This window comes from Anomalospiza imberbis, chromosome 15, assembly GCF_031753505.1.
Source record: "Anomalospiza imberbis isolate Cuckoo-Finch-1a 21T00152 chromosome 15, ASM3175350v1, whole genome shotgun sequence".
Taxonomy (NCBI): domain Eukaryota; kingdom Metazoa; phylum Chordata; class Aves; order Passeriformes; family Viduidae; genus Anomalospiza; species Anomalospiza imberbis.
In genome coordinates, this window is record NC_089695.1 from 9223209 (window position 1) to 9240838 (window position 17630).

At 49.6% G+C, this 17630-nt stretch overlaps 1 protein-coding gene across 1 annotated transcript in view; it reads left to right on the forward strand.

Annotated features, from left to right (window-relative positions):
- The window catches only part of JADE2 (jade family PHD finger 2), a 69433-nt gene that overhangs the window by 38335 nt on the left and 13468 nt on the right, over nucleotides 1–17630 (forward strand). The window contains 4 exon segments of the mRNA XM_068205740.1: nucleotides 5135–5346; nucleotides 9035–9202; nucleotides 9708–9824; nucleotides 15346–15807. Of these exon segments, the coding sequence (XP_068061841.1) occupies nucleotides 5135–5346; nucleotides 9035–9202; nucleotides 9708–9824; nucleotides 15346–15807 (959 nt within the window).

Here is a 17630-nt window from a genome sequence, read left to right on the forward strand (position 1 = left end):
TGCTGTTTCCATAAATTCCTGGCAGTAATTGCAGTGGTTTCCAGCAATACTCCAGTTTTGCTGCTGATAGGGTGAGGAGGCTTTCATCAGGAGTGCTCTAGGACAGCCCTGTCAGAGCCAAGCATCGCTGCAGAGAGACAGCAGCTTCTAAAGTGGCTTCTGAAACATTTTGTCATCATCTTAAATTTGAGCAATAATTGATGTCGGTGGGTGGCAGAAAGGGTGATAATTGGTTCCTGTAAATCTTTTAAGTGCATTAGCAGGCTTTGTTTGTAACAAAATGTCTGGAGGTTTCACTGTGGATGCTCAGTTCACTGTTTGTGTGTTGGTCACACTTTACATGTAGGGTCTGTTTATAAATAACACCGATAAAAGATTAATGTGTAATTTCTGCATCGTCCAAGGGTTGTGTGTCTGCAGGTGGTGGGCTGGAGGTGGCTGGGGGAGTCCCAGGTGGTCTGGTGTGGTGTTCAGGTGTTTGGCTGTCATCCCCTGATGTCCCTGCAGGATGCCCGGGGGGGCACTCAGCCCGGGGCAGGGTGGCTGGTGTCCCCACGAGTGCCAAAGCAGGCAGGTTTGAAGTGGCTTGCCCGGGGCGAGCTGGAGGGCCAGTGAGCTGGAAGGAGACTTCAGGACTGTGTGGTCCCTGTACCATGTGTGACCACCCCATCCCATCAGGGACCTGTCGTTCTTTCACCTCAGGTTTTCCAAGATAGTCAGAGACGAGCCTACATCATCTCACAATTGCTTGCCCTTTTTTTTTTAATTATAATTTTAAAAAGCAGTAATTTTGCTTGTTTTTTTATATATATATATTTTCTGAAAAGTAGACTCCCAGGTTTATAGTCTGTGAATCAGCACATGGCACAGCCTGCAGTCCTGATAGCTGTTTGTTCATGAGCTGTTTCTATCTCCAGGTATTCTCCACAGGGGGAAAGGATTTATTGTTTCAGTAAATTGATATTAGTGGAGCACAGTTCAGTCAGAAATAGGTCTCTGTTTTGTGAAAGGTGGCTCTCCAGCTATTTTTTTTCCTCCCCTCACAGAGTGTTGGCTCACACTACGGCAAGGAGTAGCTGAGAATTCATTTAGCAGAAGAATATTGCTCCTTCATGCCACATAAATTACGATATTACAGGAATAATTACAACGGAGGGCGGCGTTGTGTGAAGGAATGTGCCTGGTACTTCTCCCCAGCGCGGCGCTGTGGCTGCAGTGCCAGCCCAGTAATCCCACTTCCTTTGGGATAGAGTGCTAAAATTCTGTTTTCCAGGTGCTGTATGGGCAGTTGTAAGGGCTGAGTTGTGTGGAATTGGGCTGGGCCCCTTGGGAGCCCCCTTGGATGATTAGGATGCTGGGTGGCTGTGGAGCTACAGGGATCATGGCAGACCCTGATACAGACACACAGGGAAGACTTTTTTGCTTGAAGCAAAGTTCCTTCCTGTTTTCTTTTCATGAATCAGATCTGGAGACCTCCTGTAGTGCATCATTATCTGTCACCTCTTCTCCTCCATTTCTGAAGCAAGCCCCATTTTCTGGTGCTTCCTTTAGCTGGGAAGGTGCTACCCTGCAGCATCCTGCCCTGTGCAAAGAGGGGACAGATTTTCTCATCTGAGAGGCCGTGGGAGGCAGCATTCCCTGGATTACAGCCCTTCCCACTGTGGGGCAATACTGGGATGTTCCAGGGAGGCTGGGTAGCCACATCAAAACCCATCATCGTTAATGAGCTCGGTGTTAATGGGGAAAGGGTGTGGGTGGCCTCCTGGAAGGGGTGATGGGACATACTCCTCCTGTGCTGGTGGTTTGAACTAAATAGCCAGGGACTATATTGGCACGGGATTGAAGTCTCACCTCTGCCTGTGTCTCTCCAGACAGAAACTCTGAAGAAGTTTATGGCTATCACTGCTGTCTTCTGTGGGGGCTCAGAAAAGCTTTGTTTTCTTGCCCAATACCTTGGCACACCTTAACCAGGTGAAAATACTGTTCTCTTGGTCAGCAGGTAGAGTCCGCTGACTTGGGGATGGTCCCAAATGTGGACATTGCTGGATTTGTTAATTGTGGCCAAGATCAGTTGTCTGTGTCTTTGCTTTCCTTCTCTGGAGACAGTAATAGTGTCACTTGTGCATGTACACAGGGAGTGTTTTGGTGGAGAATTTTTTTGTTTGCTGTTTAGCTGGCCACGATCAATAAAGAGAGAGTTTTTGCAGCCAAAAAGATGACAATTTTATGAATGGAGTTTAGTAGCACAAACTTCATGTGATGCAGAAGGAGATAAATGGAGCACAAATGGAAAAAGCACTTCACCCCCAGGCCCCATTGTTCAGTGCTTCATAAACGATTAATCGCTTCATCCCCATCAAGTGCGGTTGTCAATCCAATAAGCTCCGAGGTGTTTGGGATGCCGCTTGGCAAGCGCATTCCTGATGTAATTACACCGAAATGGAGTGTGAGAGGGGCGGATCCATCCGCCCCATGTAGTGCTGTAACAGCTGCATGCCACAGAGGCTGATGAGGGAACCCCACCAAAGTGCTGCTCTCCCTCTGCCTCTGGCCTTCCTCTGGTGCAGGAGTTTTGAGATCAGCATGAACTTTCTTCCCAGGGTTAAGCAGGTGATGGTGGAAAATTCAGGATGTGGGATGGGTGCTGCTTTTTTCCACTCGAGGTGAAGTGGAACGGTGGCAATGCCTGCATGATCCTGACCCTGGGCAAGGTTGAGTTCATGATTCCTGTGGAAAACCCCCTCCCTTTCCTTCCTCATGCTGCCTGCAGCTGCCAGCTCTCTGCCTGCCCTCTCCCATGAGCACAGGGCAGCTCTGGAAAGTGTGTGGGGAGAAGCACTGGGAGCACCTTGATTGTTTTGCTTTCCAGAAGAGCAGAGCCTGAAATGTTGGGAAGAATGGAGTAACTCTAGACTGGCACTCTGATGCCCAGGCTCTTAGTCACAGATGGGGAGTTGAAACCCTGACCAAGAGGAGGATATTCTTGCTGGACTGGTTTAATACTCACATAAAGTCATGTTGAGCAAGTGCACCTCGGGTGGTGTGTTTGTAAAAGGACTCCATTAAGGCAGAAATAATGCTCTTTTGCTCTTTCTCTGTAACGTGCAGGCAGTGTTAGGACAAGAGAGGATGGCTTTGAGTTGAAAGAGGATCCATTTAGATTAGATATTGGAAATAAATTTTTCCCTGTGAGGGGGGGGAAGGCCCTGGCACAGGTTACCCAGAGAAGCTGTGGATAGAAGTGTTCAAGGGAACACTTGGACAGGGCTTGGAGCAACCTGGTCTAGTGGAAGTTGTCCCTGGAGGGGAGGCTGGAACAAGAAGATCTTTAAGGTCCCTTCCAAGCTAAACCATTCCATGTTGCCATGACATCCAACCGGAACTATGCCAAGAGCAAGGTGGTGGCTCCATCCCAGCCCTGGTGCTCAGAACTCACTGTGCTAGTGCAGGATGCTTCACATTGCTGAGCTGCAGAGGCTGCAGGCAGCCTGTGCCAGCCTGGGGCTGAGATCCCACGCCCATCGCCGGGGCTGCTGTGGAATCAAACAGGTATCAGCAGGTTCCTTGGCATGTTGCAGCACAGCAGCCCGAGCTCTTGAAAGGGCTGTGATAGGGAACAGTGTTGTCTGTCTTAGATGGTATCTCAGACTCGACATAGACGTGTAAAATGCCAGGCTGGATGTTTGCAGGGACTTGTCAAGCCAAGGGAAACCGTGCCAGTGAAACATTGGGGAAGAGCTTAAAAAGGCAGACAATGGTGTGTTTGCTTGCCGAGCTCGCCTACGTGATGCTTTCCCCCTTGACAGAGTTTTTTCAGTTGATCAGTGGCTATGGGGGGAAAGATGCAGCCTCCGCCAGCCCCATCCAGCCAGAGGTGTTGGGACGCCTGCAACCCCATCCCTTGGGGCTTTAGAGCAGCCCAGAGTTCAGCCCAGAATAGGGACATCACACCGTGGCTTGAGAGATGACCAGGATGCCAGATACTTCACTGAACATTTCATTAGTAACTGGTCCTTATGGGTTCTTCCTCAAGCCCTTTTTCTCCATCTCTGTTTATAAATGAGGTATTTTCTTCCATTGCTTTGGAGTAAGGAGGGTGGACAGCAGTTTGGGTCAGGCTCCTCCACTGTCTGGTCAGTTGTAGATATTTCACACTAATGAACTACAAAGTCTTAAGTGTTTTGTATTGCATCCTGCTGGTACTTCTGTTATCCCTGTCCCTTCTCCTCTGATGACATAGAGCTCTTTGGGAGTCAGGGTGTGATGGGGGCTTAACTCTGCATCTAACCCTTTACAGAAAACCTCACTCCTGCTCCTGACAGATTTTCTTCCTTGTCTGGAGTGACCTCACGTTGCATTTGTGGCACCAGGATCTTTGTGTGCAGGTGGGATGCAGCACTCCTGGGACAAGCCTTCTGTGTGGCACCATTTTGGGGCTGCTGAGCTCCTGGTAGCAGCATGCCCTGTCTAAAGGCAGCTGGGTATCTCACTCATAGAGGCTGCTGCTCTAAAAAACTTCTGCTGGTTATTGACCTTATATTCCTGGTTGTCTCTGTGGAGAAAGCTCTGGTAAAGCATCTCTCCCATCTCTCTCCATTAAAGATCCTGCTGTGAGGGGAATAAAAGACCCACCTGGGTCTGACCTCCTGATTTTACTAAACCCAAACACAAAAAAACCGCCTCATTTATCCTCAGTTTTTGCCTTTGGCTTCAGTTTTACATTTCTGTTTAATTGGCCTTAAAATGGTCAATTTTCAGCCTTAACAATTAAAGCACTGACTTTGTGTTGCCAAAGCTTGTCTGAGCCCTCGCTGCAGAAAGCATCTTTGCAAAACTTGTCTCCTTGAACATTTAAACTGTCAGCCCCAATTATCCGCATTGCTTCAGCTGAATGGGTTTCCTTCCTCTCAGCCAGCAGCAATATTTTGTTACTGTCTATGAAATATAAACTGCATCCCGAGTTAGGAGCAGCCGTTTTCTGAATCGCCGCTTTTACCGTCGCTGTGGATTTGCCACATTCTTGAGTTGCCATGTGAAATGCTCACATGGCAAAACGCTCCCCGAAGGCGGGTGGGCGCCTGTGCTGGAGCTGCATCGGTGGCTCTGCCTTCACGCTCTGCCTTCTGCCTTGCAGAAAAGCCCGAGCTGGACGAGATCACCCTGGAGCGAGTGCTGGAGGAGCTGGAGACCATGTGCTACGAGAACATGAACATCGCCATCGAGACCGAGGAGGGCTTGGGCATCGAGTACGACGAGGACGTGGTGTGTGACGTGTGCCGCTCGCCCGAGGGGGAGGATGGCAACGAGATGGTGTTCTGTGACAAGTGCAACGTCTGCGTGCACCAGGTGAGCCCGGGGCGGGCCGGGGTGGCAGCGCGTGGCTCTGCTCATCACACTCGGGTACCCTCCTGCTCTGGGTTCCTCCCATCCCTTCCCCTGGGCTGCTGTAGACACCTCTTGAGCTTTCCTCATGGATCCCAAGTGCAGCTCCACAGGAGTGGGGATAGCACTGGGGTCTTGTCCCTGCGACAGTCTTGGATAGCTGGCTGACAGCAAACTTGCTTTTCTTACTTTCTTACCCCCAACCATTTATAAGTGCCCACAGAAACACACAACCAGAGGTTGAAGTGCCCCTTCCTCCTTATTCTCTGGTCTCTGTAATATTTTATTTTATATTTCCTTGTCCTTTAATGTGCTTATTCTTCTTTACCCCATTTATTGAACCCCAGTGGGATCTTTAGCACTTTCAGGTGACACTTGACTGTGTGCAAGACTTGGCAGGTGGCTGGGTGGGATGTGGGTCTGCAGTCCTGTGCTCACCAGAGGGGTGGGCTTGCACAGACCCTCCAGCTTCCTCCTCCTCTGCTTTGTCTGGGGAATGGTTGGACCTTCCAGCTCCACCAGTGCAGTCTCACATCGCAGGGTTTCTGTTCCAGCTTCCCCATTGTGTGAGCGTGGGATTTCATTTTATTTTGCTGCCTGGAGGAAAATAATTTTATTTTTAGAATTGAATGCTAATGCTTCAAGCTCTTGCTGGGGGGAGTCTGTGGGCCTCCTGCTTTTGGGGAAACCTTGACAAGGGGAAGGTAGCCACGTGAGGGTCTCCTGGGTCCCTCGTGGACCCAGGGAGGTTCTACTGTTCGTGCTTCAAGGGGAAGCGCTGTGTGGTGCTGGGATGGCAGCAGCAGCACCGGGGCTTCACCCTCTGTGTGAACAGTTTTGGGTTTTTTTCATTCTAAAGAGAGCCATTTGCTCATCTTTTGGGCAGCTTTTCCATCAGTGCTTCCTGGAGGTGGGAGGGCACTGGAGATATCTATAGTTGCGGATGGTGGGTGTTTTGAATGGTTTCCATCAGTGAATCAGATTCCACAAAATACCAGAATGATTCAGGGTTGGGTTCGAGGTATTTTTTTGTCTTGGGTTCTTTTTTAACAGGCCCAAGTGGCAATGTCAGGCTGTGAGCTGGCATGAGCCACAGCAGGGCCTCAGGAGGAGCTGTGGCAACCGTGTGGGCTCCACTTTAAGCAGCAGCCCCAGTGCTGCAGAAGGGGACACAGCAGCCTGGATTTCAAGGCTGTTGAAAGAAAAGAGGGATTTTCAGTTGTTTTCAGGAAGCAAAGTCCAGCCCTAAGCCCTGTGCCAGCCCATAAGCTGCCCGTGATTTAATCTCTGCCCCGATTTCCACCCTAAGCCACGAAGTCCAGAGCCACAGTGCAGGGTGGCATCATGCTTATTTAACCTGTACCATGCCTTTGCCAGCACCACGTCCAATAACACTTTTCTGCAGGCATATGGGTGCTGGTGCCGTGGGCTTCACCAGAGCCATGCTTTGTCCTCCTGCATCCCATTGGGAAGGGGCTCAAGACACATGGTGGTGGGTTATGTGCCAGGTGATATCGTTGTACTCACTTCATCTGCATAACACAAGCCATGAGGCTTGCTATTAGTTAACTCCTATGAAGTGAAGCTTTTAGAAAGCACATGCAGTTGTCCTTTTAAAAATTGTCAGTGAGGTGGAACCATGCCCCCCGCTGCTAAATCACAGTTCATTGCTCTCACAGTGACAACATCACACTTCTCTTTAGCATGGGAATGATCCACCTTCAGTTTCCAGCCACCATGCCATGGGCCTGTCATCACTGAATTCCCTTTCCCTGCTGTGGGCTGAACCCACCCTCTGTTCCATGGATCACACCAAGCTTGTCTATGGCTTGGCATCTTCCCTGTTTTTTTGCATCTCGTTCTCAGTGATGTTGCACCCCAAATAGATGCAGCAATAAAAATAGCTGTGCTGCTCCTATTCAGCATTCCCCTGGCTTCATATTTCTGGAGCACCTTCTGCCTGGTGCTGGACTTGGAAGAGTGTGTTTAGCTGATAATGCACCTTATTTCTAGAGCTGCTCCTTGTCTGGGATGGAAGACCTGTATTTGCTTCTCAGGAGCAGAATTGCAACTTCAGCTAGTCTAAAATCACTAGAAATAAATAACCAAGATCCAAGAGTCTGCTAGAGATGGTCATAATTCCTGCTTTTCCCTAGATTTTGAGATGAGTCTGCCAGTTCATTCTGCTGCTAGTACATATCAGGCTGATTCCTGCCTGGTAATAAATCACATTTTATAAAACTGTGTTACAGAAATGATTTATCTATCAGTTTTGGAGGCACTGTGAAACACACAGTTAAGTCTCTTTGAACCGTGTAGACTCGCAGCAATAATATTGCCTCTCTTAATTCCTTGTTATCTCAATAATCTGTTCACAAAGTGGCTTTTTCCACTTGGAAACCACAATCAGTTTGTGATTTGGGGCAACCTAAAGTCATGTTGTAGTCTTCTGGGCCAGTAGAGACTGATGATGTACTTTTGCCAAGCTCACACATCTCCATGTGCCCCCTCTGTTCCTGTCCCCACCCACAGCACTGTTACTTGCAGTGACAATGACCTGAAGCAGCAGGAGAAAAAGTTGCTCTTTTTGGAGGTAAACTTCAAGAAGTAGAGCTGATGAATGCCTGGGCTCAATTTGCAGCTACCAGTGCTGGGGGTCCTTGTCAGCACTGGCTGCTTGCCTTCTGCAGGGATGGCAGAGCAGCCAGATGTAGAATTAATTACATCTCCTCTCTTTAAATAAGGACACAGCCCTGTGTTAGTGCCCAAGGCAGTGTGTTGACCTCTGAAAACCCTTTAAGTGTGAGTTATCAGGACCTGCCAGTTAAAAACTGTCTAGTTTTAGAAGTAGCTGTTTAATACAGTCGTAAATCATGGTGAAAGTGGGAAGTATTTATCATTATGTGATATGGTTTATCATTTGGCTCTTCCCCAAGTACAGAAGAGAAATATTTATGGAACAGTTTGGCTTCTCGGTGTCCTGTGTTACCCCAGCAGGTCAGGGAGCTCCACGGGCAGCCCAAGTCCTTCAGTTATCACTCTCTTGGCTGGAGACTTGTCTGTGCCCCCTTTAGATGTGTCATCCTTAAGATTTATTATCCCTTTTGGTTCCTCCCATCTCATTTACATTCATGACTATTGGCTTCCCCTTTTTGCCTTTCCGTATTTATTTTTGCTTCCCCTTTGGGCTGTGCTGGGTCTCTAACCAGTGTGGTCAACTTTCTCAATCGTGGGCTTGTGGCTTTTCAGCCCTCAGTGACCTCAGAAGATTTCTCTGCACAGCATTTCTGACTCTTCCCAGTCATCATGGGTCAGGAACAGGCAGGACATGAGTGGGCACCACTGCAGAGCTGCTGGTGGTGGGGGCTCTGCCCACCCCCAGCCTGGAGCCAGGCGGGTGCTTGGCATGATGCACAGCACATTTTTATACTTAGCTTTTAGTTAAAAGCCAGGACACACTGATCCACCATGAGCATCCATGTGAAAGCAGGGAAAGTAGTAAGGCAGACCTTCAGCTCCCTGTCTGTGCCGCATTGAGTCTGCTGTTTATTGGGATGGAGCGGCAGTGAGAAAGGTGGGAGTGACAGAGGAGGTCTGGGAGGGTGTTCATCCCGGGCTGCTGGATTAACCCTTGTCCCTCGTGTCTCCACAGGCGTGCTATGGCATCCTGAAGGTCCCCATCGGGAGCTGGCTGTGCCGGACCTGCGCCCTCGGCGTTCAGCCCAAGTGTCTGCTGTGCCCCAAGAGGGGGGGAGCGCTGAAGCCCACCCGGAGCGGGACGAAATGGGTCCACGTTAGCTGTGCCTTATGGATACCTGAAGTAAGACGTTCTCCAGCCTCCTCCTGACACGTGGGTGGGCACAGTCCTGGTTTCAGCTCTTGGCCCAGGGTGTTCACTAGTGGTGTAAATAACAAATGCAGTTTGGCTCATCAAGCTGTGCCAGAGCCACAGCGCCGGGCAGTTTTCATGCCGTGTGTTTAATTAGCAGCCAAGGAGCACCCTGTTAAGGGAGAGCAGAGAACTGGGCTGCAAGGCCACAGAGGTGGGGGACATATCTTTGAGCAGAGTAAAGCTAATTTCATATGCCCATCTGATACACCTCAGATGAGGAATTCATGCAGAGGGAAAAGCAACATAAATTTTTCCTTCTTTGTCATCCAGATTTGTTTCTGCTTTTGGGGGTTTGGGTTTTTTCCAAATTACAACTGACCCTGAAGAATAAGAAATATAATCCATCCCTCATTCAGACTGCCACAGACACCCCCTTGTAGGAGATTTGGGACCATAGCCGATATTTACAACTTGTCTTCTATCTTGTGGCCAGGTTAGCATTGGATGTCCTGAAAAAATGGAACCCATTACGAAGATCTCACATATCCCAGCAAGCAGATGGGCTTTGTCCTGCAGCCTGTGCAAGGAGTGCACTGGGACATGCATTCAGGTATGTAACTTGGCACTGGAGAAACTCAGCTCAGGGGTTGTTACCTGTATTAGCCACTGGAGAGTCTTGAGATGCTGAAGGACATAGTGTGAATGACTCTTATTTCTGTTCTGAGTAAACCTAATGACAAGAGCCTGTCAGGCATCATCAGATGTTGTTTGCAATCATTTAATGCACTGAGTGCTAGAAATCTAGATTAACTTTATTTGCATAACACAGTGGTGTTGCTGTAGTGACACTAATTACTGGGACTGCAAGTGACCTTGATTTAGATCAGAAACCTCCAGGAGAAGGGCTTTGTGAGGCTGCCAGGAAAGTGAGATGCTCATGGGATACATAACATAAGTATTTCACAAACCTCAGGGGGTCGGCCTTTCAGTTGTGGGGATGTCAGGGTGCACCAGGGTTGGAGAGTCCTCACTGACCTGCTGGCTGGGAAAATAAAGTACTTACCATGTATTACATTTCCACATTTTCTGTTGTGCCACACCTAAACAAACCACTGCAGATACCTGATTGCCTGCCCTCCCCACAACAGGAGAGGCAGACATTCTGTTTTCAGATAGAAAGAGGGATTCTCCAGGCTTTTCTATTGCAAAAGTGGGACATAGCTTTCCACACCATGATCTCTATTCCTGGGGAGCAGAGCAGAAGCTCCCATCCATCATGCAGCACTCTTGGTGTGAAGGCATTTGGGGAGCCCTGCTGAACCCCATGATTCCCCCTTCTTCCACGTGCTTGGCCAGTGTGATGTCTTGGTGGTCCCAGAGGATAGCCATTAAGCTTTGAAAAATTGAGAGAAATTTAGGGATATGTCCTGACCCCAAGTGATCAGCTCTGGTACCTCAGCAGGAGCTGCACGGTGGAAGTCAGTGTTTGCAGCAGTGACCATGGACCAGGAGCTGCTGGCTGGTGGCAGAAAGAGAGCAGGGATAGGAGCTCTGCAGTGCTGAGCTGTGTTTGTGCTGTTGTCTTGGGTTTAATACCTTAAAGGCAGCTATTTAAAAGTAATCCCCACAGTTTGAAATGAAATCTCACAATACTTCTTTAAATCTGTCGCATTGACTCATTTTTTTTGATGGCTCTGGGTGCTTATTCACCCTGCCAGATGGAGATACTGTGTCAGAATGGCAACTGCTTTCAAAGAACAGAGGGGCAGGGAAGGAAGCAAACAGGCTTGGCAGCATCAAAAGGAATTCAGTGTCTCTCAGGCTTCATCCTCTTAGTGCCATCATGACATGGGAGCTGTGAGATCCTGGGTACTGAATGGATCTGCATTAAAGGTCACCTGAGACAGAACAGGAGCCTTGCTGCCTCATGTGCTCAGATGGTTTAAGTCTTCATGAGATTGCCACTGGAGCATTTGCCGAGGCCACCCTGCTGTGTGCCTGCGGGATGGTCTTGCTTCAAGGAAAAGGGGGAGAAGTGACAAAAAAGCAGGCAGTGCCTTTATTTAAGGGGTAAATTAACACCCATAGGTAAATAAATACGCTCTGTACTCATCCATGATACAGAGCTCTGTTTTGAAAGCTTATGTTTATGGAGCATATTTTGTGGAGCATATTTTATGGAGTGTATTTTATGAAGTACATTTTTGCTAGTGCTTGTTTATACAGGTGGGATCTGCCCTTGTCAGCATTCTGGGTTTGTGACCCAGCTCTGAAAGGAGGATGTTGTTTTCTGCAAAAGCATTGGGTGTGTGTTCCTGGCAGCAGCAGTCAGGTGCTGCAGTGGGCAGGTCTGCAGAAAGAAGGAAGCTGCTTCCAGGAGGGAGTTTTCCAAGTGGCCAAGAGGGTTTTGTGAAAGCAAAATCTGGGAGGCAGGCTGGAGGAGTAGAGGACTGTCATCCAAGCAGGCCATCTCAGAGGCAGCACTGCAGCTTGAGAAAACACCCACCTCAGCCACATTTGCAGAGACAAACATGAGAAGTCTTTGTAGGGACCTCTGTGTGTGGAGGTGTTTTTCCCCCATCCAAATTTGACCATCAAAAGGGAAAGAAACTCAGAGAAGCCCTAGAAAGGGCTCCCTGCTTCTGTCCATGCCTTTGGCCTTGCTGCTGCATGTAATTCAACCCCTGCTCTCTGGTACAGAGCTGTGAGCCCAGTGTAACTTGGTGTGACCGTGACCGAGCCTGAAGTACTGGATGCTGTGCAGGGATGCAGCTCTGGAGACACCCTTTGCCTGACTCCTGTTAAGGGGAAGTCATTACTTCATGGTGGTTCTTGTGGTCAGACATCAGGAGATGCCAGAGAGCCTCAGAACGCAGGAGGAATTTTCTTGTTTGCATTTCTGAGATGGAAAAGAGAGTGCCAGGAGCCAGACTCTGGAGCAGCCTGAGTCCTGACCATGCTTTTTTGGGACTCTGCTCCCTCCTCCTTGCTTGTCAGAGTGACTGGAAGAGCTCACAGAGGCAGCACAGAATGCCAGAGCTCTGTTGATTGTTGGCAAGCTTCTCCAAAGAAGTCATCATCTTCCAGCTTTCTTTTTGTTGTCGCTTTTTGGAGAAAAAGCCCTTGGAAATGTCCTCCATCACTCCCCCATTCATCATCACTTCTCTGCCCACTGCCGCCCCCTCCCATTAAGCAAGCAGTGCCCCTGGTCCTCATCCAGTGGGATAACTGGTGGTTCCCAAAGCTGTCTTCTGCCTGTAGTCCTGAAAAGGCATCAGAGATAAGAGCAGAGTGTGTTGCCCATGCTGCCCCAGTCCCGTCCATCCTCTGTCCTGCATCCTCCGAGGAGTCTGCGAGGCTGAAATTGCCAATTTTAGCTGAGAAGCTCTACCAGGCTCCAGACCATCTGTGGTCGTGAAAACTCACATGGTAGTTTTTTAAGGATGCAGAAGTGTTGTGTCTGATGGCTTGGCCAGTGTTCAGCACCGGTAATTAATTTTTCCTTCCTGAGCTCCCCTCGCAGGTCTGTTGGAGGAGCCACTTCCTTCCCCTCAGCCCCAAACTGCAGCGGAGCACCACTGCAAGCTGCTAAACTTCTGTTTGAATGACCTTGGCAACTAAAATCATCTCTCTGTTTCTTCCCAGTAAGAATGATTTTTAGGACTAAGTAGGAGCCCACTTTAAATCTCTGGGGCAGTTTTTACCCTCTCTCTCTCTCTCTCAGAATTTTATTTGGGAATGGATTTGCCTGGATAAGCAAAGTGTGTTGAAGGGCTTGAATGAAAGGTTCTGTAAGATAATGAAGCACAATCAATAACGAAGCGGGGACTGCTCCAGTCTTTTGAGCCTGGTTCATTCTGTGTGGCAGATCCCTCCCTCCTGCCACAAGTGGCTTCATTCCAGCGCCATTCTGGGATGGATCAATATGTTTTTATTGTTAGTTTATCCAGCGTCCCTCTGTGGCTGTAGCCGACCAGGTATCTTTGTTTGTTGCCCTGTCAGCTGAACTGCCAGTTATTTTCTGTTTGCATTTTGGGCACAGTTTCTGACAAGTGCTGCTTGCCATCTGTTGGAGTAGAGGGATCCAGGATGAGTGTCACTGGATTTGCCTTATTCCTAAGGTGGAGTGATGGTCATTCCTGTTAGCAGGACACTGTCCTGGCAGAAGACATGGGCGTGTTGTTAATGCTGTTTTTAGCACTGATGGCAGAAACAGAAGGGAAGGGACAGCACTGTGTGTGCTTTAAAAGCCAGCGTGTGATACACTGACTGCCCCGAGTAAATCTGGAAGCTGCAAGTCAGGCTGGGCTCCCTCTGTCCCTCCTTCATTGCCAAAAATAAAAACTTGGGAACGGAGCTGGTGCTTCAGCTGCGTGTGTGGCTGTGACACGGCTTGTCCCAGGAGAAGGCCAGGGTGGCAGGGCAGGCACCCTCTGCCCGCTGCGGTGGTGAGTGCCCTGGGCTGGCACAGGGAGCATCAGTGGCTCCCTCACAATGCCAGGCTCCAAGCGAGTGCCAGCAGCATAGCAGAAGGAGTTGAGTTCTGCAAGTTCCAGATATTTTCGTGAGCAATTTCAGACTGAAATTAGGACCAAATGGCCATTTTTAAACAGGATGAAGGTGGTGTCAGAGTTCATAATCAGCTTGCTCGTGGTGCCTGTGGGAGTTTCTGCCCAGCATTGCTGCCCAAAGCCATGCTGGTACAGCCAGAGCTACATCCAGCTCTTCCCACTGCTCTCTGAGGCTTTGGAGCAGGGCCTGAAGAACTCTGGAAGTGAAGGATTTGGACAGTGCTTGCCTACGCTTTTCTTGGCCCTGGCAGCTTCTTGAGCACCAGCAGACTCATAAAAAAAGTCAAAGGAAAATATCTAAAAGCAGCAACGACAAAAGTTCGCCCCCGGGTGCCTGAGCAGGATTCAGGGCTGATGGATGGGATGGTGGTAAAAAGCTGTAAAACTTCTGTTCCTCAACTACTACCAGAATATATTTTTCTTTTTGAGAATTAAGGTGCAGCAGAGCCCCAGTAAAACTAAATGGTTTGTCATCAACATTCAGGAAATTTCACATGCCTCCACCTGGTCCTTCAGGCCACAAGTGCATCTTCATCCCCCACAAGAACAATTCTTGTATTAATGCCAGAGTAGTGCCTACAGTAATAGCCCACTTAAAAGGTCTAATTATTGCAGTTTAACTGGTCATTAGCAGCTGGAATAGACTGATTTCTTATGGCTTATGTTTGAAATAATTACCTGACACTCTGAGCCATTAAAAACAGTTAATGAGTGGAGGGGGAGAAGGTGCTGACATGGATACGGGTACCGGCTATTGGGAGTTCCTCTGTAGGACACCAGGCTGAGATTTGTTGCCTGTGGGATCCAAAGTAATTTAAGCCTGAGGTAAGTTCGGAAGATCATTAAAAAAATTGTTCTGATGCATGTTTGACAACATTGTAACCAATGTACAAGTTCTAAAGCATTCATTTTTTGATGTTTTGCTCCAGTTGCATTTTTCTTTCTTTTTTAAATGGTGCAAGTTAGAGGCTGTGTAATTTCCTGAGGAGGAAGGCATTTAGGATCATTGGCTGCTTCTTGGATCCCATGTTCACTCCTAAACCTTGCTGTAAACCTTCTGTATGCTTCCAGCAAAAATGGCATATTGGCTTTAGATGTGGTGACAGAGGGAGAGTAGCTTGATGGTGAAATACAGGTGAGCATTTCTCCATCAGGAGAAATCCACTGACAGTCTTGAGCATCCCATTGGCACGTGCTGTTCTTTGGCTTTGGACGTGTCTTGTTGGAAGAACCATTGGAAGCTTCTGGTTATGGTAGGTGAGAGATGAGCAGGGCCTATTACAGAGGTGGGTTAAAGAAGGTTAGGTGGGAAAATGCCACCTCTTGAACTCTGGGGTTCTTCTGCTTTGTGTTTGTGGTGTTGGGCCCTTGGGTCTCTGCGACTGGGGCAATATAGGTGTTCCTCCAGCAGGAATTCCTGTTGCGGAGCATCCATCACGTCATGGCAGGTGTCAACCTGATGGCCTCCCTGGGTTTGTGGTATGCCCATGTTGCCTGCTGTGTTGGTGGGTGTCCCCTCAGCGATGGTGCCTGGCCCTGAGCCCTGTCCTTCTCCCGCAGTGCTCCATGCCCGCCTGTGTCACCGCGTTCCACGTCACCTGCGCCTTTGACCACAACCTCGACATGCGGACTATCCTTGCAGACAACGATGAAGTGAAGTTCAAGTCCTTCTGCCTTGAGCACAGCACCGGGGCCACCAAGTTGCCCGAGGAGGCACGGACAGAGCCTGACCAAGCCCAGCTGGACTTGGAGAAGGTCACGCTGCGGAAGCAGAAGCTCCAGCAGCTGGAGGAGGACTTCTATGAGCTCGTGAAGCCTTCAGAGGTGGCAGAGAACCTTGACTTAAGTGAATCACTGGTGGACTTTGTCTACCAGTACTGGAAGCTGAAGAGGAAAGCAAACTCCAACAAACCGCTGCTGACACCAAAAACGGATGAAGTGGACAACTTGGCTCAGCAAGAGCAGGATGTTCTCTACCGACGCTTAAAGCTCTTCATGCACCTCAGGCAAGACCTGGAGAGGGTGAGTACAGCTTCTCCTTCAGTGGTGTACCCATCAGGGCTGCTGGCACCCACAGGCAGCACAAGCCCTGTTCTCCCTGACTCAGTTTGACTCCCCTTACAGTTTTGTTCTTTCATCTTCATTCAGAAACTTAGCAGTGCTCGGTGTGTGTACATCATCACTGCCAGAACACTGACATTGATGGAATAAGTTAGTGTTGGGCTCATCCAGGGGTTCAAAAGAACAAATGTGTGCAGGGAGAGGTGCCTTGGCAGGGCTGGGTGGATGGGAGGCGGATGATGCTGCAGGTTATGTCCACTTTACCTAAATAGTTTCACAGAATTATCCTGTGTTGCCCCTCAGATGCTTTGCAGCAGCAAGGCTTGGGAACACATTGTTATTTACTTATATTAAACATCAAAGATGAGTGAGAGCAGGGCCAGTGGGACTGGGCATCCCCTGCCCTGCTGCAGCCAAAAGTGGGTCAGCTCCTCAGGGAGCTGCTGGCGGAGGCAGAGCCAGGCCAGAGGATGCAGATGGAGGATGCAGGCACCTGCAGCTCCCAGTGGTGCAGGGCATCCTTAAATCCTCCCAGCCAGAGCAGAGGATGCAGCCTCCACAGCAGCTTTTTGGGTGAGAGGGAGCATTGGTGGAGCACCAGTGCCCAAGTGGTGCCAGAGCTCCCTGGGCTGGGCTGCTGCCACACCGTGCAGCTGCCTGTGGATTTGGCTGTCATGGCTGCACGGAGGGCAGGAGCAGGGCTGGGGCAGAGGCAGAGAGGAGCAGCAGCCGTGAAGGTGAGAAGCATCAAGAGGAAGAAGCACACACAGAACCTGGGGTGAGATGGCAGAGAGGGGACAGGTGCAGTAGTGCTGCTGCTGGGGTGGCACATGGGCATAGCACACGGCAGCAGTGGCACAGGGACAGGGACAGGCAGGGAGGGATGCTGAGCTTGGCACGCTCAGCCCAAGCTCCTTCTCCTCCTTTGCTAATACCCAAGCCCTGCCTGGTCCCCTCTCTCCTGTTCCTTCCAGGGGGGTGAATCCACTGCCCTTGCCTTGGTCCCTGTTAGACCACCCACCCATGGCTTAGGGAGTCTCTAGGAGCAAGGAAGAAGGAAAGCAGGAAAATAGCATTGTTCTGACCTGGTGGATGTGATGCTGTGGTTTCCTGAGCAGGGGCTGAGGGTGCTGTAGGTGACATGCCGTTCCCTGGGAGGTGAAGGTGGTGGGGATGCTCCCCCTGTATGTCCCTGAACCCTCTCTTCAAGCTGCTGTGGGTCTGTAGCATAACTGAACCTAGGGGGAGAAGGGCAGTGTGGGTGGGCACTGTGTTCATGTCCAGGTGGGGGTTCAGCTTTGGACCAGCCTGCCCTGGTCCCCTACTGCACCCACCTCCCGTGTGGCTCCTGGAGCCTGAGAGCCTTCTTCTGTGTAGAAATAGCTGGATTTGAACCTATTGGTCTATTTTCTGTCCTTCTGTGGTCATCATTGCCATCCCTCTGCCAGTCTGTTCCCACTTTGTTCCTGCCTTTACCACATTTCCATCTCTGTGTTGTGCTGGGCTGGTGCCACCATTAGTGGTTCTCCAGCAACAGGCTGCATCTGCCTGATCCGAGGGTGACAAGTTCAACTCACTTTTTCCCCTCATCTGCTCTATACTGTAAATCTAAACCAGCCTCCTGCTGCTTTCTTTTGTTCCAGCTTGGCTTTTCCAGCTGCACTGAACCACTGTTCATCCCTGGGTACCATGCTTTGCTCACGGCAGCTTCTCTTTGATTTCTTTGTGTCAAAACTGCGTGTTTTACCAGATTTCTCATTTTCCAGAATTGCCTCCAGGCTTTG